The sequence below is a fragment of the Capricornis sumatraensis genome, chromosome 17, assembly GCF_032405125.1.
Source record: "Capricornis sumatraensis isolate serow.1 chromosome 17, serow.2, whole genome shotgun sequence".
Classification (NCBI taxonomy): Eukaryota; Metazoa; Chordata; class Mammalia; order Artiodactyla; family Bovidae; genus Capricornis; species Capricornis sumatraensis.
This window is the reverse complement of record NC_091085.1, coordinates 72,003,170-72,025,818: the sequence shown is the minus strand read 5'-3', so window position 1 is coordinate 72,025,818 and position 22,649 is coordinate 72,003,170. Positions and strand designations below refer to the sequence as shown.

The following is a 22,649-nucleotide window of genomic DNA, read 5'->3' as shown; positions in this document are numbered from 1 at the left end:
TAACAGGCCCGGGTGGTCTCATCTCCTCTTGAAAGATGAGAAGTCTGGGCCTCAGGCTTGGTTCCCGGGCTGCCCAGCATCAAAACCTGACCATACCAACGAGCTGTGCGACTCTGGGCAAAGCTGCTGCACCTCTCTGAGCCTCTGTCACCCTATCCATCTGTAAATGGGGATCATGACCGTGACCGCTCTGGAGGGAGCGCTTGGCCTGGGGGAAGTGCTCGGTGGATGTCTGAGCTGAGCAGCTTGCTGGGGGTCGAATGGATGGAGGCGAACCCAGGAACCTGCCTGCTTTCAGAGCATAATCAATTCTCTCTTTCCACTAGTTGCCAAGTCCCTCTCACTTCGCTGAAAGAAACCAAGAGAATCAGAGCAGAGTGAGCTGACCCGCTCCTGGCCCTGGCATCCGGGAGCCCGTCCTGCCTCCCTCAGGCTGCTGCACAAGAGAGGGCCTCGCTTGCAGCTCAGGCCACCCCCACCTCCCATCCTCTCTCACCAACTCCAGGGCATGAGCCTGCAGCTCCCCATCCTCCTGTTCCCTGCAGCACTGGCGTGCCCCCTCCAATGGGCCAGCCCCGTTGTGAAAGCTTCAACATCCCTCATGTTTAAAAGCCAAACAGCAGACTTCCCTTGTGGTCCAGGGGTTAAGATTGCTTGCTTCCAGGGTAAGGGGAGTTAGTTCCAACCCCGGTAGGGGAGCTAAGATCTCACACGCCATGTGGCACAGCCAAAAAAAAGATTTTTTTTTTTTTTAAAGAAAAGCCAAAGGGAAACCTCCTTCAATTCCATCTCCCTCTCTGCTTAGAAATCTGATGGCACCTCAAATGAAACATCCCAGGACAGAACTCTTGGTCCCTGTTCTCAAGTCTGCTTCCTCCACCCCGCTGGCCTGGAACCTGGAAACCTGCCTCAGTCCCTCACCCCAAAATATAACCTAAACCAGATCACGTCTCCCCCCACCCACCCCCGACATCCCTCCTCAGCAGCCGGTCTCAGCCCCCATTTCCATCCTATCACGTCAGCCTCCACTGAAAATGCACCCTCAGCTCTCTGCTATGACCAGAGGGAACCCCAAATGCCGAAGACTCTGCCCCGGGACTTTCTTGGTGGGCCGCCGGCTAGGACCTCGCCTTCCAATGCGGGGCGTGCGGGTTCAACCCCTGCTCAGGGAGCTGGGATCCCACATGCCTCAGGGCCAAAATACCAAAACATAAAAACAGAAGCAATATTATTAACAAATTCAATAAAGACTTTAAATATGGTCCACATTTAAGAAAAAAAAACTCTTTAAAAATAAATAAGTAAATTGGATTGCTCTGCCCTGGACCTCAAGGTCCCCGTCTACCTCCCCCCAGCCCCTGCTCAATACCAGGCAGGACCATATTGACCCGACTATCAGTCTCAGCCTCTCCAAGCTGGTGCTGGCCTCGGGGCCCTTGCATGTGCTGTTCCCACCGCCTGAAACCCTCTTTCCCTGGACACCCAGGGGTGGGCTCCTGCCTCTCGGATCTCTGCTCAAAAGCCATGTGCCCTTAGGGGCCTTCCTGCCACACCATCTCCCAGCCTCTCTCTCCCACGTCATCCTGTCTTTTGGCCTTCACACGTGGGTCGGTGTTTCCTGTTCACCCTACTGTCTGCCTCTCCCGCTGGAACACACCCTCTGTTTCTTATCCCGCACGGATGCCCGGTGCCTAGAGCAGTGTCTGAGGCAGCAAAGGGGCTCAGTAAATAGCTACTGAGTGAATAAACAAGTGAATAAAGGAGACAACAAATAAAGAGCGAGTGGACACGCGCGCGCACCAGACAGAGCTCTCTGGGGCTAAGTGAGCTCGGCTCTGACACGGAGGAGGCAGTCCCTGCACCCACGGGATGGTGGTGACGGCGAGCCCTGATGGACAGGGGCCCGGGAGAGGCTCACCCCGTGGCAGGAGTCTCCTCGCAAAGCCTCGCTGTATTAAACTCACTTTAAAGCCAAAATCCTGAAACTGGGACACGGTGGCTGAAGGTCTAGTGGAGACCATGTGCAAGGGAGTGATTTGCTGGATTACCCAGTAGCCATGGCAACCGAATCTTCAAGTACGGTTCCCTCTCGCTTTAACTTTTTACGCAGAAATTTCTAAAAGGAAATGTTCAGATTCCTTCCTCTGGTGACATTCTACAAAACAGACATCCTCGTTTCACTCCCAGAGTGGGGGGCGGTGGGGGAAGCAAAATGTCAGATTCCTAGGAGATAAACTGGTTTGCAAAGAAAGATGTTTCATTTATCTTTTTTATTTTTTAATATGAGTCTATTTCTATAAGCAAATAAAAGTTCTGCTGTAATGGAATAGACCAGTACTTTAACCTTCACTTGGCCATTCAACAAACGCCCACTGAATGCCAGCTGCATGCCAGGCCCTGCGCTGGACTCTGGCGAGACAGCAGGGGACGAGACAGATGATGATCCCTGCCCCCAAGGGGCCTGTGGTCCAACAGGATAGACAGCCAATGAAAGAGCATCCCCAGCAAGGAATTTCCAGCAAAGAGCAGGGAGTTATATGGTAGAGGTCAAAGGACTGACCTGCGGGATGACGTAGGTTCCATCGTTCACTGGTGGTGTGACCTGGGCAAGTCACTGGATCTCTGTGAGCCCGTGATAAAACGGTGATAACAACACGGCTTGATGAAAGTGCCACAAGAACCCAAAGAGAAGACAGAGAAAGTGCCCTGCGTGGTGTCAGACCCCTCGTAAGGAGCCGCCTGCCCCCCCGGACTCTCAGAGCTGGAGCGGCACCCTGGCAGATGATGCGGCATTTGAACATCAGGCAGGACCCCAGGCCTTGTCTGTGTCAGAGGCAGGCCACCCTCGGCTGCCAGCTCCCGTATGTCCTGATCTGTTCTCTGTACAGGAATACCTCCCCTTCCCCTACTCTCCCACCCCTGCCAGCCCCAGCCCCCCAGGAAAACCCTATTCAACCTTCACACGACCTGGCAAGTCCAAGGCCAGGCATTTCCCCGGCAGATGCAACACACAAGGGCACCAAGACCTTTGCACAAGATGTTCCCTGTGGGGTTGTTTATGGCGCACAAAGCTGGAGATCAGCTACATGTCCGTTGGGAGGGGACTGGTTCAACAAACACAGTGTTGGGGGGGGGGGCAGAAATAAAGCCGCCAGAAAGAATGAGGCAGACCTACTGTGCTGATAGGGAAAGGTCTCAGCACTATGAGAAAAAGGAAAATCAGGACACAGAACACGACGAACAGCACGGTCAGACTGGTGTTAAGACAGATACGTGTACAGATACAGGAAATACAGATACACGCACAGATAGTCTTATATATGCCGAGCATATTTCCGAAAGGAGACGTGTGAAACTGTCAGCGATTTCTGGGCAGGGGACTACGGATTGGAGGTGGCAGGGGACGCAGTTTTCTTTAGAACACTATTTCGTACTCCCGGAAATGTTCACCGTGACTGTACTACTTTTTCAAAGCTAAGAAAAATAAACTATGTTCTGATGTTTGGACATCCCCTGTGTTAAATTTCCTCCCCTAGAGATGGACCTCCAGTGTGTGGAGACATCCCAGGTTCAGCTCCAATTATGTGCGTGTCACCCCTCCTGTGGTGGCTCAGCAGTAAAGAATCCGCCTGCAACACAGGGAACGCGGGTTTGACCCCTGGGTCAGGAAGATTCCCTGCAGGAGGAAATGGCAGCCCACTCCAGTATTCTTGCCTGGGAAATCCTGTGGACAGAGGAGCCTGGCGGGCTACAGTCCACGGGGTTGCAAAGGAGTCGGACACGACTGAGTGACTAAACCACCTACAAAAGCCATCCTCCTGGGAGGCACTGAGAGTGGGGTCCACGCCTGTGCACCCACTGGGAGCCTGGCCCCTGTGCTCACTCAGGACGCCTTAGAGGAACAAACAACGTCATGGCATCCCTGTACCCGCTTCCATCTTCTTCACAGCTTTTTATGTTTACCAAGTCGCTGTATCGAGCATCGACTCCTCCACGGCAGCCAATCCACTCCACATGCCCACAGCTCACTGCTCTGGGTCCCTGACTCCCCAGGGTGCCCGACAGCAGCACATGCTGTTGAAACCCCACCCAGACCGCTGGCACTGGCTGGGGGCCCGTCCTCCAGGTTCCAGGGTGCTGGCTGCCACTGCTCACAGCCCCGTCTTCTCCAACAGTGGGCCCCAGCCGGTGGAGGAAGAGCTGCCTTGCTTCTCCATGGGGACTGATTTTGTGGTGCTGTGGACTCTCTAGAACTCCCCCAGGGATACGGCCGACTGGAGTTCTCCGGCACTAAATCGTGGACACATGGGTCCCCACTCAAGCTCTGTTTCTGGGGGACCCAGCCTGAGACACTGCCTCTCAGAATCAACTAGAGCAGACGGTTCTTTACACACAGTTGCTATGCATGGATGTGAGAGCTGGAGAACTGATGCTGTCAAACTGCGGTGCTACAGAAGACTGTTGAGAGTCCCTTGGACTGCAAGGAGATCAAACCACTCTAATCCAAAAGGAAGTCAACGCTAAATGTTCATTGGAAGGACTGACGTTGAAGCTGAAGCTTCAATACTTTGGCCACCTGATGCGAAGAGCCGACTCACTGGAAAAGACCTTGACACTAGAAAAGACCTTGATGCTGGGAAAGCCTGAGGGCAGGAGGAGAAGAGGGCAACAGAGATGAGATGGTTGGATGGCATCACCGACTCAATGGACATGAGTTTGAGCAAACTCCAGGAGACAGTGAAGGACAGGGAAGCCTGGCGTGCCGCAGTTCATGGGGTCACAAAAAGTCGGGACAGGACTGAACAACAAAAGCCATCTACTGAAAGTATAACTCTGGGGGTACATAGCCTCAGCACAGGGAGTTTAAAAGAGGCACAGACATGTGGTCAAGACTGGAAAACAGGAAAGGGGGGTGAGGGGTATTTATAATGCCCATTTCACAGATACAAAAACTGAGGCTCAACTGAAATCCACAGAGGGAGGTCTGAGCCCTGCTGTCTCAGACCCCAAAGCCCTGACCCTCTGCTCTGCTCGCACTGCTCAGATGTGACAGAGTTAACAGGTCTGGCCTGCACAAGGACAAGGTGATTTTAGGGGCTGGCTCCGAGTGGAACATTCTCCCAGGCATCACTTGCTTTGTGCAAAAATCTGCTCAGCAGGCTCTAAAATAGAACTGCTAACATGGTCAGGAAGTGGGGTCCCTGGAGGGCACTGTTCCTTGGCCAGCCGGCTATGGGGCCCAGTGTGGCGCCTGGGTCTCACCAAGGGCAGCCGGCATGAAGAAAATATGGGAAGCAGGTCTCAGGCAGGCCTCTGGGGACTTCCTGTCCACCTGTGTGGACGGGAACAACAGGAAGTCTCGGCTGCGGGGCCCGGCGAGCGGGGTGGGGGCCAATAGAGACGGGCGAGGCCCCCCTGGGTTGGCCTTCCCCTCTCAGTCCATTCTCAGGGGTGGATGGACACTCCCCGCCAAGGTTGGGGCAGCAGGGAAGCATTTGCTAAGCACCTGCTGTATGCCTGGTCCTACATTAGGACCTGAAGAAAGAAATGAACAAGGTACAGTCCTGAGCCTCCGAAAGTCTGACCTGCGTACCCATTGCTTCATTCCTCCACACGCTCAGTTCAGCAGACATTTATCAAGTGCTATTCTAGACACAAATAAGACATGTCCCTATCCTCAAGCACTTTCACTTTTCATTCATTCATTCAGCACTGAACGAGCACCTACTGTAAGCAAGACTCTGTGCTGGGAACTGAACACGGCCGGGCCCCTGAGGATGGAAAGCTTCCCTTAGCCCCCCTTTTCATCCCCTCTTTTATTCACTCAACACCAGACAGTGCTGAGCACCTGCCGGGTGCCCGGCTGTGCAACAGACACCTCCCCTCCTGGAGCAGGGCTCACCGGAGTTGCTCATTCACTCATTCACCACGCCACGTGATGAGGACACAGACAAAGGGCCCAGTCGCTACTCGCGGTCTCACCCACACCTTCCTCCATTCATTTGGTAAAACCAACATTTACTGAGGGTCCACTGGGTGCCAGGACGCAGGGGTGCACAGCAGAGAGCCTCCTTGCTTGAAGAGTCAGCCACTCTTTCTTCCTTCCCTCATCATTCATGGATTCAGTCCACCAAACATGCCTTGGGAGTCTGTCGTGTGTCAGACCCTCAGGAGGTAGGGGAATGAGCCCCAGCTCTGGCCCCAGAGGAACCGCAAAGGTGGCGTGCACGCAGGGCTGGGTGGTGATGGCTCATTTCCTCTGTCAGGGCCACATGGCCCCACCCGCTGGTTCCTCAAAAGCCTGAGGGGAGGTGGGCAGTGGGGAAGTTTGCAACCAGCCCTTCCCACGAGCAGTAGAGCAGAGAAGGGGTGACGGCAGGGGCAGGGCGGGGGGAGGGCTCTGGGCACACAGGCAGAGGGAAACTGCTCGAAATAAACACCAAAGGGAAGAACCAGTGAGTGAGGAGATGAATCAGACAGCTAAGTGAGATTTTTCAAGAACTCAAGGAATATTCTAAGTTTAGAGGAGGAAGAGGAAAAAAAAAAAACCGGCCCACGACTTCCCAGTGTGACACGTTCAATGCCAAACTCAGGGCAGCCCTGCCCATCTCCCTGGGTTCCTCCACCGTCTCTGATGCAAAAACACCAAGCTCTGAATACCCCATCCCCTGGGACTGTGGGGAGGCTTGTGCGGGTTCATCCATGGGAAGCCCTCGGCACAGCACCTGGCAGTGAATGCTCGATAAACGGTACTCAGTAATTTTACTGTTACTTCCTGCTCTGGCAGCTTTGAAACACGGGCGCACGGTCTCTGACACTCCTCCCATTGAGAGGTGGGGGGTCTGTGTCCTCTCCCCAAGTCTTGGGGGGCTTGTGACTGCTTTGATCAACAGAGAACAAAGGGATGCTACGTGACTTCTGAGGCTGCATCCGTCATAAAGGGCGATGCGGCGTCTGCCCACTTGGCCGCAGCACGTGCTTTGGGAGCCCTGAGCAGGAGCCCAACCTGCAGCAGGTGACTGGACAACAGTCCCGGGAAGCCCGGCCTTCAAGTGACTGCCGGCACAAGACAGCTGGGTGAAGACCCTGGGCGATTCCAGCCCCCAGGTGCTAGGGACTCTCAAATATCACGGAGCTGCCGTCCCCACTGACGGAGCCGCGCCCGATTTCCTGACCCACCGAGTCATGTGAGCACAATCAACAGTGGCTGGGGGGCTTCTCTGGTGGTCCAGCGATTAGGAAGCCGCCTGCCAGTGCAGGAGACACAGGTTCAATCCCTCGTCCAGGAGGATTCCATGTGCCATAGAGCAGCTAAGCCCAGGTGTCACAACTACTGAAGCCTGGGCACCCTAGAGCCCGTGCTCTGCCACAGGAGAAGCCACCACAGGGAGAAGCCAGCACACGGAAACTAGAGCGTAGGCCCTGCTCACCGCAACTAGGGAAAGCCCAAGCAAAGCATTAAAGACCCAGCGCACCCCAAAATAAACAAATAAAACTGGCTTATTAAAAAAAAAAAAAGCAAAACACCCTGAGGTTGCACCCTGACGTTCCGCGAGCTTGTTTGGAGGTTCTAGCAGGAGACACAGCTACTAGTATGTCCTTGACCAAAGGCCAGTCCTCCTCCGTCTGGGGACGGCTGTCTTCTTCAACAGAGGGGGCAGTTTGGGGAGGGACACACATGAAGCAGGAAGGAAGGAAGGGGACACCCGCCCAGCCAGCCAGGTCAGCCGATTCAACCCAGGTGGTCGGCGGGGTGACCGATGTCACAACCAGACTGCCCTCGAATCCCACACCGGGCATTCTGAAGTGGCTCCCTGGGACAACTGCTACCTGCCTGTCCCAGTCCCTGCCCCGTGTGATGCGTAAGGAGAGTCTGGGGGCTCCACCAACTTGGAAAAGCATGGAGCGGTTCTATAAACTGTAAAGTCCCGTGTACTCAGGAGACCCTGGCATCACCGCTCAGGACTGGGGAGGGCTCTGCTGCCTTCCGGATCCCACCAAACTCTGCAGCCCTGTAGCCTAGGCCACCACGTCCCCTGCCCCTCACTGGGCTGAGGCCGGGAGGCTCTGCAGGTTAGTGGGGCTGACCTGAACTCACACGGCAGGTCGCTGCTTTGTTCCTGGGCTGGGACTTAGGTCAGCCCTCCGGGAGGGAGTGACCGGAGGACAAAGGCTGCTTTCACTGGACTCAGGCTGCTCCAGGCAAACACGGGCAGCGGGGAGCCGAGAAGGGGGCAGGCGGCCCTAGGCACACCCCTCCTGGGAAGGTGGCCAGCAACCCGGCGAGGGCAAGCTGGGGCAGCACTGGGGTCTAGCAAGGGCCTTCCCTCCCCCTCGGGGTCTTTCCCAATCACACCTAAAACAAGGACAGGGCAGAGTACAGGGAGGCAAGGAGAAATGTTGGGTACATTCAATAGAATGAGACAGGCTTAAAAACAAAACAAAGCAAAAAGGCCTTCCTAAGATTCGAGTCAAATCATAAACAAAAACTAAAAAAATGTGGGCTCCAAGGCAAGATATGATAGGATCAAATTCCAGTTTCACTGCCGACCAGCTGCATGATTGAGCTAAGTGACACAACCTCAGTTTCATCATCTGTAAAATGGGAATGGTGACACTATCTCCCTCCCAGGACTGCTGTGACAGATAAAACGAAGTAACATAAAATGCTTTGCCGAGAGCCTGGCTACTATGGGCTGAATTGTGCTTCCCCCAAATTTATACGTTGAAACCCAGGACCTCATCCTAGGACCTCAGAATGAGACTGCATATGGGAGATGGGGCCTTAAAGAGATAATCAAGTAAAAATGAGACTGCTGTCCTTATAGGGAGGGAATGAACACACAGACTCCACCGGTACCATGGGGGCAAGGCCGCGTGAAGACAAGGAGAGCGGCCTCCTGAGAAACCTAACCTGCTGACACCCCTGGCCATCCAGCCTCCAGACGGACACAGATTTCTGTTGTTAAGCTGCACAGTGGTATTCTGATAGGTTATCCCTACAAATACACACACTGACACACAGGGAGGCTTACAGGAAGATCTGTTACTAGGTCATCACATTTATATTGTGGCTCAGTGGTGAAGAATCCGCCTGCCAACTCAGGAAGTCCAGGTTCCATCCCTGGGTCCGGGAAATGCCCTGGAGAAGGGCACGGCAACCCACTCCAGTATTCCTGCCTGGAGAATCCCATGGACAGAGGAGCCTGGCGGGCTACGGTCCATGGGGTTGCAAAAAGAATCAAACACGACTGAGTGACTACTTCCATTCCACATACTGCAACTATGAAATAATGTGATGTTAACATGAATGAGCTTATATTTTAATACAAGTAGGTTTGCCAGAAAACATCAATATGGCAACAAACAGGATACAGCTGCAAACAGTTGTCCCTTCCTACCCCAGAATTTCTACACCAAACAACAAGTTTTCTTACAGAGAAAGCGAAGAGTTTTCTTAATTTGGACCAAATTCCTTGACAATCTTCTCATCTGGGTCCTACTTCACCCTTGAGGAGATATTTACATTGTGTTCTTCTAGCTTCAATCAAAGACACCTCAAACCTTTTCTTTTCTTTTTAAGACTTTTTTTTTTAATATGGATGACTTTTAAAGGCTTTATTGAATTTGTTACAATATTGCTTCTGTTTTATGCTTTGGTTTTTCATCCCAGAGGCATGTGGGATCTTAGTTCCCTGATCAGGGATCGAACCCACATCCCCGCAGCATTGAAAGTTGGAAGTCTTAACCACTGGACCATGAGGCAAGTCCCCTTCCACCTCTTCCAGAACTTCCAGGCCTCTATATATGTTGCTCCCACCACCTGAATGCCCTTCCCTTCTTCTCCTACTCAGGCTTTAAGACCCAGCTCAGGGCCCAGCCCAGCGAAGGCACCCAACATCCGTGCATGGCACAGCAAGTCAGCGCTGAGGTCAGCCGATGACTGCATCTCACAAAGACACCGGACCCAGAAAGTGCAGGGACCAGCAACGGCTCTCACAGCCGGGACCGGACTCCGGCGTCCTAGCTCCGACTCAGTGCTGCTCCCCTGCTGGGTCAGGTGCCTTCCCACTCACCCGTCCTGCCCTGGACGTGGGAACCATGTGCTCATTCAGTTTGCAACTCCCAAATCCAAGTGCCTTTTCAGCTCAGGAAAATCCCTTTGCCCACCAGGGACAAAAGTGGGTGGCAGAATGGGTGCTGGCCTGCTTCCAGCTTTTCAACCCGCCATTGCTGATGGACTGGAACCAGACTTGCAACCAAAGGAGAACAAAAAAAGAGGTGCAGCTTCTAAGGCCAACATCCTAGAATTCAGCAAGACTTAGCATACTCTGCTCCATGGCCGACACTCCGTGCTATCACCCCGACTCTCGACACTGGGTTTTCCAGCTGAAATAACTGGAGGTCTGGGGCTGGCCTGGCTGATCCCACGGAGACTAACCTTGGTGGCAACACCATCTTCATGCTTCTTAGCCTCCACTGGCCTTAGAGCTTTGGTAGAATGAGGCCTGAGCGCAGAGAGAGACCATGGGCTCCAAAGTGGAAAAACTGGGCCCCAGAAAGCCAGTTCTGAGGCCTCCCTTCTATGCGACTTTGGACAAGTCAGGTTTCCGCAGTGTCCCCATCTGTAAAATGGGGATAACCAGGGCGCCTGCCTCTCTGGACAAGGTCACACGTGCTCAGGCGTGGAAAGCGGCTAGCCCTGCGTTGGCTTTCAAAAGGCAGCTGCGTGGGATTAGCAGACGTAGGCTACTATGTATGGGATGGATAAACAACAAGGTCCTACTGTGCGGCACAGGAAGTGCATTCAATATCCTGTAATAAACCATAATGGTAAAGGAAAAAAAGTGATTTGTTAGGACAGGCGCGCCCTCTAGTGTCTTAATCTGGAAATCATTCTGCTGGTGAGGCGCCCAGCCATCTTGTACCAAGTCAGTTCGGATAATACTCTTTGAGAAGGAATGTAAGAAGATACGGGCCTCTTTATCTAGCGCATACCATGTGCCAGCTGCCCTCCTTACTGATCTCCGCAATGAGACGCTGACATAATCCCCATTTGAGAAAGGGAGATTACTCATCCCCAGACGAGAAAACTGAGGCTCAGAGACAGGAAGACACCTTCTGAAGGTCACACAGTGGGGAAGGCTGGATTCCAACCCAGCTCTGTCTGTCTGCCTGACTCCAGTGCTCTACTCTCTACTGGATTCCTAGGACTGGGAGGCCATGCACAGCCAAAACCCTTAAGGAGAATCTGGCCCAATACTCCAGTTTGGTGGTTTACTTGCTAAGAGGTGTCCGATTCTTTGTGACCCTGTGGACTGTAGCCCACCAGGCTCCTCTGTCCCTGGGATTCTCCAGGCAAGGAGACTGGGGAATACAGTGGGCAAGAACACAGTGGGCTGCCATGCCTTCCTCCAGACGATTTTCCCAACATGGGGGTGGGACTCGCGACTCCTTCCTTGCCTGCATTGCAGGTGATTCTTTACTAACTGAGCCAGAGTGTTGTTGGTATACCAACAGAGAAACTGAGGCACTGAGAGGGCAGGCAACTGCCCCAGGGTCACACAGAAGCCACACCCCAGCTCCTGGCTCCCGGAAGGGTTCTGCCCACATGCCCACCCCTCCAGACATCCACCCTGCATTTATCATTCCTTCTGGCAGTCACAGGGTTGCCACGTCCCTTCTGATGGCTCTAATCGCTGGAATGTCTGAGACCCGGCGATGGCTCCTTTGGGACAGTGCGGACTGCCAGCCTGAGAGACCAGCCTTCTGAGAGCAGGGAACCCAGTTCACTTCAGCCCTTCAGCGTGATGTTCTCAGTGGCCTGGGTCAGTGGCTGGGGCCCACGGAGGGCCAGGGAGTGGCCTTCCAAGCCTGGGGACCCACCAGCATCTGAGAGCAGGGTTCTCTTTTCACTTTATGTCAAGGATTCTGCAGACGGGAGGGTGGAGGGGGGCTGAGGTGGTGAGTGGTCCTGCCCAGGAGGGGCGTTAACAGGTAGAGAAGCGCTGCAAGTTTTCACAGTGAGAGAGGTGCCACGGGGAGCTGGCCATGGGCCAGCTGGATTCTCATAAACCCTGCTGTGGAAGTTATTAGCAGGGCCTCCTGGAGCTTAAAAGGCTCTGAGTACGTCTCCCTGAGGGCTCAGAAGTGCTGGGAAATACCTAAGGGGCTAAAGAATTTCCCGACGTGGGCTTGGCGTGATCACCCTCCTCGGAGGCCTTTTCAAATTCCCTTCAAAGCATCTCGACAACCTTCAGACACAGGCAGGGCAGGAATTATCTTCCACTGTATGAATGGGCAAAGAGAGGTTGGGGAAAGAATGGGGAATGTCTAACAGACACTTCAAACTCAGCAAGTCCAAAGCCGAATCCTGATCTGCCCCCAAGACCCCTTCCCCTGCGGTTTTCCACCCGCTCCCGGCTGCCAGGCCCCAAATGCTCAGTGTCTGTGTGACTCTCTCTCTCTCCCCAACCTATGCCCAGTCCACCAGCAGATCCCACAGTGCGACTTTCAGAGCAGATCCAGACTCTGTCCACTTCTCGCCACCGCCGCCGCCGCCCTGGGCTGAGGCACTGTCAGCTCCCGCCTGGACAGCTGCAGAGGCTCCTTGCTGGTCTCCCCGAGTCCACGGCAGCCTGTGCCCCTCCCACCCCACGTGACTCCCTCCCCCAGCTTCAGAGCACAAGGCGAAGACTTCCGAGTGGCTGCCAGGCCCTGCATGACCCTGACAGCACCTATCACCTCACTCACTCTCTGCCGCAGCCTCCTTCCAGTTCCAGAGAACGGCCTGTGCACACACAGACCTCAGGGGCTTTGCTCTGGCTGCTAGCTCTCCCCTAAGCTCCCCGGACCTGCTCCCTCCCCTCTTCCGAAGTCTCAGTTCAAGAGTCGCCTTCTGAGGGTGCGCCCACCCATCCACGCCCCCTGAGTGTCACACCCACACTCCCCCTGAGTGCTTCCTTCCTTCCTTCCCCGCTGCCCCACCTCCTGACTTACTATACAGGATTCCTGTGTCCCAGGCCCCACCAGAACATTATTAGTCCCCGAGGCAGGGATCTGCCTGACTCACTGACTGTCCCAAACACTGAGAACTGAACTGAACTGAGGACCCATCAGCTGTCCACATCGGCATCAGCTGCCAACATTGCCTTAAGCAATGCCTGAATTGCTTGGGTCTGTGGCTCAGATGGTAAAGCGTCTGCCTAAAATCCAGGAGACCCGGGTTCGATCCCTGGGTTGGGAAGATCTCCTGGAGAAGGAAATGGCAACCCACTCCAGTATGCTTGCCTGGAAAATTCCATGGACGGAGGAGACTGGTAGGCTACAGTCCATGGGGTCGCAAAGAGTCAGACACGACTGAGCGACTTCAATGTCAATGTCAATGCAAGGGAGACATCATTTTCATTCCCACTCTACAGATGGCAAAACTGGCTTTCTGAGAGGTCAGGAGACTTGCTCGAAGCTCCCCCACACCCCATTAGCAAGCAGCTCGATGGGGACCGGAAGCCAGGAGGGCCTGACCCCAGCCCTCCGCCCTGCCACTGGGTCTACAGGGCACCCTCGGCTGGAGTCTCGTGACGCTGGGTCCAAGCCTCCAACTCCAGAGGCACAAAAATAGCCAGTTCTCCTATTTCAGCCACAGACGCTGCAGAGCCAGGCCAGACCCTGGGCACAGAGCGAGGCCGCCAGTGTCTGAGACCCCGGGGCTGGGAGTGAAAATAACAGCTGGGGTGACGGTAACAGGACAGGCGTGTGCAGAGTCCAGGCGCCCCAGTGACCCCCCACAGCCATCCAGCCCTCAGCACAGCTTCCACAAGCACTGTCTACTGAGCACCGACTCTAAGCCGGGCACCGTACCGGGGGGTGGGGGGGAAGATGGGCATCCTTCCTGCCTGAGGGCAGCCGTGAGCATAACCAAGCACGTCAGCTTTGATGCCAGACTTCCCAAGTTCAAAGCCCGGCTCCACCCGCTGCCAGCTGGTCCGTATCAGGTGGGCACTCAACCATGCCCCAGACCTCCAGGCTTCTCATCGGAAATACTCGCCTCTCGAGGCGGCTTCGAGGATTAACCGCAAGGCCACACGGACGAGTGCTCGGAGGCGAGAGGGGAACTCAGGTCACTGTCTCGTGACTGGTATTATTATTCCTGGAGGTGACGACGGGCTGAGTGGGACACGGCTGAGTAATCAGGCAGCGAGGAGGCCCCGCGGAGAGAACGGCCAGGCTAACCACATTTAGACATTTGGACATTTTCCCCATCAAAAAAAATTAAAAAAAAATCTGGTTGAATGTGGAGAGATGAAGCTCACCAAGCACCCTGGAAAACAAAGCGGGTTACCCATCACTGCATGCGGATGGAGCCACTGGACCAATACCCCGGCAAGGAGGCACCTGAAAGGGACCCACCACCAACAGCACGGGGCGCGCCCTTGGCTCACACAGCATCTTCCTGAAGAAGCTGTCAGGAATGACACCGGCAACCCCCTCGGCTGTAGGTGACACAGAGTCGAGGAGGGTGGCAGGCCAGGAGTCAGCCCCCAGGCTCTGCAGTCAGGTGGGACAGGCAGCCTCTGGGGAGCCTGGGGAAGTCTGGTGGGGGGTGCTGTCTGCCATTCTATCAGAGCCCGCCAGCCCCCTCACACAAGGACATCTAGACAGTGAGGGCCAGCCCTGTGCCAAGCATACTCACGTCCCTTGTTTTGGCTGATCCTCGGCACCGTCCATGTGCGGATGGGGACACTGGCTCAGAGGCAATGTGACCCGGTGTTGGCAGAGCCTGGATTCTAAGCCAGGGCTCCAGAGCCCAGCCTGACTCGGGCGACATCCTTCTACAGTCCTCCACCTGGAAAAAGTGGATCCGGACAGAGAGCTTTCCCGTAGACTGGCAAGTTGCCCCAACCTGTGGGCCTCAGTTTTCCCATCTGAGAAATGGGAAGATCAGATTCGACAAAGTAGCCGCAGGAGAACAGCACTCAGTTATAGGCCCTGACACCTCCCCGCTGGGAGAGCCTTCAGGAAGCTGCTTAACCTCTGAGCCTCGGGTTCCCTAGCTACAAAATGGGGATAATGAGACCGACAGCTGGGCTTCTCGGTTCTCATGAGATGCCCATGAAAGACGCTTTACAAGTGCTCAGTAGGAATGGCCGTGGTGCAGGCGGCCACTGTTGTTATTATTCCCGTTGCTGCCAATTGACAATCATGAACAACCTGCTTGGTACCAATGGCCCAGCAAGGCCACAGGCCTTGGGACCTTCTGGCTGGGTTATCTCATCAACAAAGGCGGTTAAGTAACTCAAAACAGCCAGGGCAGGGGAGCCACCAGCTACAGTTACTAATGATGTGAAGCAGAAACTCAGTCTCCCTCCCCCACTTCCCAGCTCATGCTGGGCAGTGACTGGGCTTGACGGCGGTGGAGGGGGAGAAGAGGCAGACTCTTCCCCGCAAGCCCAGAACAGAACTGTAGCCCCGTGGGGGACTCGGGCCGCCAACAGGAAACCACCGACATCCCGCTGACGAAGGACAGTCTCTGCAGAACCTGCTGCAGCCCACGCGTGGCCCCAGTTCCAAGAAGCTGACTTAGAAAATAACCTGAAAATCGAGTAAAGGCTTAAGGCTGAGAACGATGGTCACTAAGCTGTGCGTGCACCACCTGCCTGGGAGCAACCCAAGTGTGTGGCCCAGGGAGAACGGCTGAAGAGTCAGGGCTGGTGACAAGTGCCGGGTATTAATCGGCATTAGACATCACGCTTACAGAGGGTGTCTCGATGTGGGCAGACGTTCCCGTTACCAGTGGGCACGTAAGCTGAGATGCGCATGGTCTACACTCATTCATTCACCGCGATGGATGGAAATTTAGAGGCAAAATATGACGTGGGACCCTGTGTCGGATCGTGGAACAGAGAAAGGACATCAGTGGACAATCTGGAGACATCAGCGGGGCTTCTCAACCTTGGTGTGATTGACGTTGGGGCCGGGTCATCCTTGGCGGTGGTGTTTGGGGTCGGGGGGTAGGACTGTCCTGCTCACTGTAGGATCTTTTTTATAAGCAGCCCTGACCTCCATTCCCAAGATGCCAGCAGCCCCTCACCCCCACCCTAGCTGTGACAATCAAAGAATGTCACCAGACATTGCCAAGTGTGCCCTGGAGGTCACCCCTGGATGAGAACCACTGGAATGAAGTCTGGAGTTTAGTTAATACCAATAGCACTGTGAAGTGAAAGTCAATCAGTCATGTCCGACTCTTTGCGACCCCATGGACTACAGAGTCCATGGAATTCTCCAGGCCAGAATACTGGAGATCCCTCCTCCAGGAGATTGTCCCAACCCAGGGATTGAACCCAGGTCCCCCACTTTGCAGGCGGATTCTTTACCAGCTGAGCCACCAGGGAAACCAATAGCACTGAACCTATGTTAATTTCTCTGCTGGACAAATTGTACTGCGGCTGTTACAGTAGGGTGCTAACGTGAGCAGAAGCTGGGTGAAGGGTACACAGGGACTCCCCCGACCACCTTTGCGACTTTTCTATAAATCTGAAAGTATTCACAGAAATCATGAAGAGGTGACATGGAGCAGAAAGCTGAGAGCAGTTAGGGGCCCAGGCTGATGGAGTGAGTGTACATTCTGCTCCATGTGAGTCTACGGCGGGGAGGGGAAAGGCCACCCCTCCCCCACATCAGGACCCCTACAATAATCGGTGCTTAGCCGGTCCCTTGCCGTCTGATGGGGCTTCCTGGGAAACAGGAAGGACTCAGGCAGTTGGTTTCCCTGGCAACCAGCCCCCATCCTTAGGTGCTGGCCAAAAGTCATCTCATTAACAGCAGGTCATGTGTGACTATCTAGACTCTTTTACCACTTTTATCAGTCTGGAAATTCCAAGGGTTTTAGGAGCTCTGTGGCAGAAACAGGAACAAAGGCCAAATGTGCACTTCTTACTATCAATCAGTGTATCACAGCCTCCCTAACACTGGAGCCCAGGGCGTCAAAGATGTGAGGACCCCGCGGGTGGCAGGTTCTCCAAACACAAACGATTACGGGTTGCTTCTTTTCTTTCTCGGGCATTTCAAAACTTTCCAAGTTTTCTACCGTGTCCATCCGTTATTTTTGTAATAAAACAAACAAACAAAAAAAATCAACCAATGTCCTTTGACATTTACAGTTAGACAATGTGCAAGAGCCAGGGATTAAGGGGGAAGTACTAGGAGGGTCTCCGGTTTCTCCACTGCTGCAGGGAACTAGGGCAGGGGGAGGCGGGGCAGCTGGAGGACAATGTTTCCTAAAGTTGTATTTTTAGGAGCTCCGGAAAATTCCCTGGGTGAGAAGGCATTTGAAGTATTTGCAAACATTCAGGACGGGGAAAGAATAATATTTCCCAAGTCTTTCTTTCTTGGGCGTTCTCAACTGGGTTGGTCAATGTTCCGAAAAACCCCGAGACCACCTGTGACGGTTCTCTGCCAAGCCCCTCTGTTCACAGAGCCCCGATGAAGGTCACACGACCCACCACCACCACCCGAGGCCCGCCCCCTTAGGGCAGCGAGGGATGAGGGAACAGAAGCCCAGAGAGGGGAAGCAGCTTGCCAGCAGACACACAGCAGGTCAGTCTCAGAGTGAAAGCAAGATCTGAGAAGCACTTTATACCCCACAAAGCACTTCCCCACAGGTTCTCTGTTTTGGGCATTCTGCCACAAGAAGTTTTGAGGGCTTTTTTTTTCCTCCTCTATACTTTGACAGAAAAGAGGCTGCGATGTGAGAGTTCCAACATTTTCCTCTTGCTTAGTAAGATCACCGAAGGAAAAACAAACTCTATTCTTTTCGCCTCATAAAAGACGAGACCATTTTACATGGACACAACAAAGGCAAGAAGGATGTAATTTCAGAATAAAGAGCCATCTCGTAAATCAAAGAAATGGTGCTTTCTGGAAAGGTCGTTCGTTTTTCCTGTTTGTTTTTTTCCCCGCGGACCGGAGGGGCAGCCCCTGTGCCCACCGATCACGGTGGGCAGGACCCTCTCCTCTTCGACGAGCCCTTCTGCTTCCCAAACCGAACCCCCACCCCCTCCCTCCTTGAAACAACCACCATTTCTAAAGAACACAGAGGCGCTACCGGCCAGGCAGAGCCAGGAAGCAAAGTTGGCAGGAGACGAGAGACTCGAGTCCGGTCGGCCAGACTCACCCAGAGGTACCGCAGGAGCTTCAGCAAGCTGGGGCAGTAGTAATACTCCATCTCTGGTGCCAGGGGCTATGCCGCCTGCATCGCACGCTTCCAGCCTCCCTCTGGAGGGGCGGCTCTTCCCGCTCGGCTTGTCACGCAGGAGTCAAGTTCAAGGCGGCATGAATCATTCAGGGGCCGGCTGGCGGCCAGGGGGCTGGCAGGATGGCCCTGTCCAGGGCACTGGGAGCCGCTGCTCAGGTCTGGACTCAAGGCCCTCCTCGGGGTGCTCTGGACCGGGGGATTTTTCCACTGAGGGAAGGAGCGAGGATGGAGCCCCAGACCTGAGTGTCTGCCTGCGTGTGTCATGTGAGTGTAAGTTCCTCCCCAAAACCACACACCGAGGGGAAGCCCCCTGCCCCCTCATCCCAACTCCTTCCACATTAAGGACATAAATCAACTCAGGCTCACGCAGCCCCTCCCAACTTCAGCCAAGTTCCGTCTGAACAGCCCTGGAGGCCCCCTTTTCCAGCGGGGGACGAGGGGGGCCCAGAGAGGGAAGGGGACTTGGTCCAGGTCACACAGTGAGCTGGAAACCCCAGCCAGTCCTGGGTTTTGTCTGCTCCTGTGGGTGGGCAGCCAGGGGGACGGGGGGTGGTGCGGGCTCCTAGGCCACCCCTGCCGCCGAGGAGTCGGGGCAGGGGGAGCATTCCTCTTCAGAAGCTAGAACTCCCGGCTATAGCACACCTGAAGGCTGGCCCAAGGCGACCTCTCTTGGACGTTTCCTTCCCAAGAGTGTGATGGGGCCCATCACCCCGCCTCCCCGAGCCTCGGTTACCCCTCCTGTAAAGTGGGATGGAGCTTCCCTGCACTTCAGGGTTTCCTGCACAGGACAGGAAAGTCCCCGCGGGGCTTCCCCAGGGTGATCATCATCCCCTCCACTGGCCACATGGGGAGGTGGGAGCTTGCAAAGGGTGCTGCCCAGGTTAACCGGGCTTGGGGGGTGGGCCAGAGCCCCAGCTCAGCACCACCTCCATCAAGCCAGCCCCATCACGGCCGGAACTGGACCGGCACGCACGAGCACCCCACAGCAGCGCCCTCGGCTGAGGCACCCCCCCACCCGCCAGGCCCCGGGGACCAGCTGTACTGCACACAGCCCCACAACCTGACTCGGGGACGCGCAGCTGACAGGAAACCCAGGAGGACACCACCCACGGCGCGAGCCTCAGAGCCCTTGAGAAGCAGGCCCGTGGCTCCTCCGACGTGACCCGGTGCCCGGCATCCAGCAGGCAGGGGCAGGCCCCAGACGATGGCGCAGGGGGAAACCACCAGGCCCCCGCTCACTGGCTGACTGAAGGCACAGTTGGAGAACGGGGTTCCGCTCGCCAAGGGGCTAACAGGATGGTGCTGGGGGTGGACGCTGCTGACCTTGACTGGCGTGGGGAGGAACAGTCCGCCACCCCCGGGGAGCCTGGAGGCCAACTCCTCAGCCTCCCGACAGCCTGACAGGGACGGGCCAGAGACGAAAGGGCTGGGAGGGGCAGAGAGGACAGAGATGGGGAGGAGGGGCCCCTGAGGGCGCGGGGAAGAGACACACAGGCAGGAAGAGATGAACCTGCAGAAAAGTCAGAGGCAGCAAGGACACAGAGAGATGGCAGAGGGGCTGCCGGACCAGAGAGAGCGGAGCAGTGGGGCGTGAGCGGGGAAGCGGGTAGGCGTGGAGCCAGACAGACAGGAGACACGGCGGGGTCGCTCAGGATAAACAAGTGAAAAAGTCAGACGTGGTGAGTCCACGGTGGAGAAACCGAGCTGAGCCCCGACGAGGTGGTGGTGGGGGGCAGGCACCAGCGACACAGACCTCTCCCTCGGCAAAGTCCCGCCTCCTCAGCCTGGAGGGGGCCGCAGTCACCAGGTCAGGCCCCCAGAAGCACTCCCCACGCCGCGCCCCCAGCCCAAGCCGAAACTGACCCCTACCTCACTCTGGTCCTCTGGGCTAATCACATCCTGCCGCTGGGGCCCTTCTCACCCGGCCAGGGGAGCCACCCACGTGCACGATGGTGACGCGACCCCAAACACCCCTGGACGCCTCCCCTGGCTCCTGATCCCTCCGCCCCAGGCCCCTTCCCACCTTGGCCATCTGACCCAACACCTGCCCCACCGCAATCGGGTGGGCCAGGTGACCTCAGGCCCTTTGCTCAGGCTGTTCCTCGGTTGGAAGAAAATCTCCCTCCCCGTAGTGGATGGGACGGTGGCCCCTCAGAACCCGTGTGACCAGAACCTGTAAATGCCACCTTTTTTTGGAAAAGGTCTTTGCAGACGTAGTTCAATTAAGCATCTTGAAGTGAGATTATTCTGGATCACCCTGTGTGCTAAGGGCTCAGTTGCGTCAGTCATGTCCGATTCTTTGTGACCCTGTGGACTGTAGCCTGCCAGGCTCCTCTGTCCATGCGATTCCCCAAGCAGGAACACTAGAGTGGGTTGCTATGCTCTCCTCCAGGGGATCTTTCCGACCCAGGGATCTAACCCCCGTCTCCTGTGTCCCCTGCATTGGGAGGCGGGCTCTTTACCACCAGTGCCACCTGGGACACTAAATTAAGTGTCCACAAGCCACAACCCCAGAGAGGGATGTCCAGAGAGGACAGAGACAGAGGCTGGAGGCTGTGGCCACAAGCCGAAGAACGCCTGGGCTTCTCCAAAGCTGGAAGAGGGAGCGAAAGATCCGCCCCTAGAATCCCTGGAGGGAGGGGGGCCTGCTGACACCTGGATTTCAGACTCTGGCCTCAGGGACAGAAAGGGAATAAGAGTCTATTGTTTCTGAGCCACTGAGCGTGCGGTGATCCCTTACGGCAGCACCAGGAAGCAAGCACACGCCCCTCCGCTCCACTGGGTCACTCCTGTCAGTGCGGGGCCTCTGGCCTAAGATCTAACCATTCTGTGTGCCTGCCTCCCCCATCTGCAGCCCCCAGCCCAGGCTCAGGGCGGCCCCACAGCACCCCTTCTGGAAGAACATTCTGCATTTCTGTGACTCCTTCTTCAATCCCTCCTCAAAGGTCAGTTCCCCAAGGGCCACCACCATGGTCGGCCTGGTTCCCCTCGCCCCAACCCCACACCGGGTCACAGCAGGTCCTCAGCAATCCCCTTTCTGGTTTTGTTTTTGGCTGAGACACATGGCTTGTGGGATCTTGGTTTCCCTACAAGAGACTGAACCCAGGCCCCTGGGGTTTCTGAAAGCAGTGAGTCCTAACCACTCTACTGCCCAGGAAATACCTGGCAATCCTGGTTAGCGTCATTCATTTTCCAAAAATGACTGAATGTACAAGCAACCATGCCAAAAACCTACTCAGAGGGCTTAGCCATGAGCAGAAACCTCTGTTAAAAAGATAAGGAGGCTGTTAAAATCAACATGAACGTTCACGAAGGAAAACAGGGATGTAAAGCTGGTAGTCCCCGGGTGTGACTCTCTGAGAGTCGGGGGTTTTTAGGGGGAAGGGGGCAGAAGGCAGGGGCACTATTTTATTTTATTTGAATGAATGGAGTGCACACGAGAAGGTGCAACCCAGGAGGGCTTCTTAGAGGAGGCTGCCTGGAGCCGAGACTTGAAATATGACCGAATGCCCCTATTCTCAAGGGACCCTGTGTTCAGATAGAAAACGCAGCATCTCTGGAAATACATCTACTTAAGTCAGAAATGCCATTTCTATATTCACGGGGCTGTCATTGTGGGCTGCCCATCCGCTAGACACATGCATTCACTCCACACACACACACACACACACACACACACACACACACACACACACACCTCTTTTAGAAACAAAAACTTTTTTTCCGAAAAAACAAACAAACAATAATAGTTTCTTCAAAAGAGAAACACCATCAGCAAAAACCAACTGCGGTGGCCAGCGCGGTGAGGGCTGCAGAAGAACGTCCCAACTTGAGCCCAGCACCTCAAAGGCCGGCAAAATAGAAACGCACCAGACACCTGGCGGGGAACCGAGCTGAGTGACACGTGCTCCGAAACCAGCGACAGGCGTTAAAGTAAAAATCTAAATGGACGCGGAAAACTTGATTTGGGGGGATACAGAATGAAGGCCCTGGCATTAAAAACTAGTGAAGCAAAATGCTGAACATAGATCACCCCCCCCACCCTGCCCTCTGGTGGTCACTCGTAAGCACTGCACCAGGAAGCTCGTGTCTTTTCAATCTGGAAGGACTGGGGGGGAACGGGGGAAGGGAAGAGAAATTGCAGCAAGAACTCCCCCTGGTGGACACCCCGGACATTTCTGATGAGCTGTGAAGGTGGAGGTTTCCAAAAAATAAGAGTCCAACATCCCTGGGCAGAGCCTGCAGGTGGCACCTGCCCACTGGGTGAGCCGAGGCCAAGTCACTCACTTTCCCAAGGGCTCAGCAAGATAATATGTGCGTCGAGACTGCCAGTACCCTGTGCGTTAACTGAAGGCAGCTGGGTGTGGTTAAGTTAAAAACATTTTTTTTCCCCTCT

The 22,649-nt window shown here is 55.1% G+C and overlaps 1 protein-coding gene across 2 annotated transcripts in view; it reads right to left on the bottom strand.

The window, feature by feature from the left end:
• The window catches only part of KIAA1671 (KIAA1671 ortholog), a 127,031-nt gene that overhangs the window by 73,197 nt on the left and 31,185 nt on the right, over window positions 1-22,649 (bottom strand). Inside the window, exon 1 of one of the 2 annotated variants that reach the window (XM_068989481.1) lies at window positions 18,173-18,283. The exons of the other annotated variant lie outside the window; for it this stretch is intronic. Coding sequence (XP_068845582.1) covers window positions 18,173-18,223 — 51 coding nt within the window. The 5' untranslated portion in view covers window positions 18,224-18,283. Of the gene's footprint in view, window positions 1-18,172; window positions 18,284-22,649 lie in introns of those variants that run through there. 2 annotated transcript variants of the gene reach the window in all.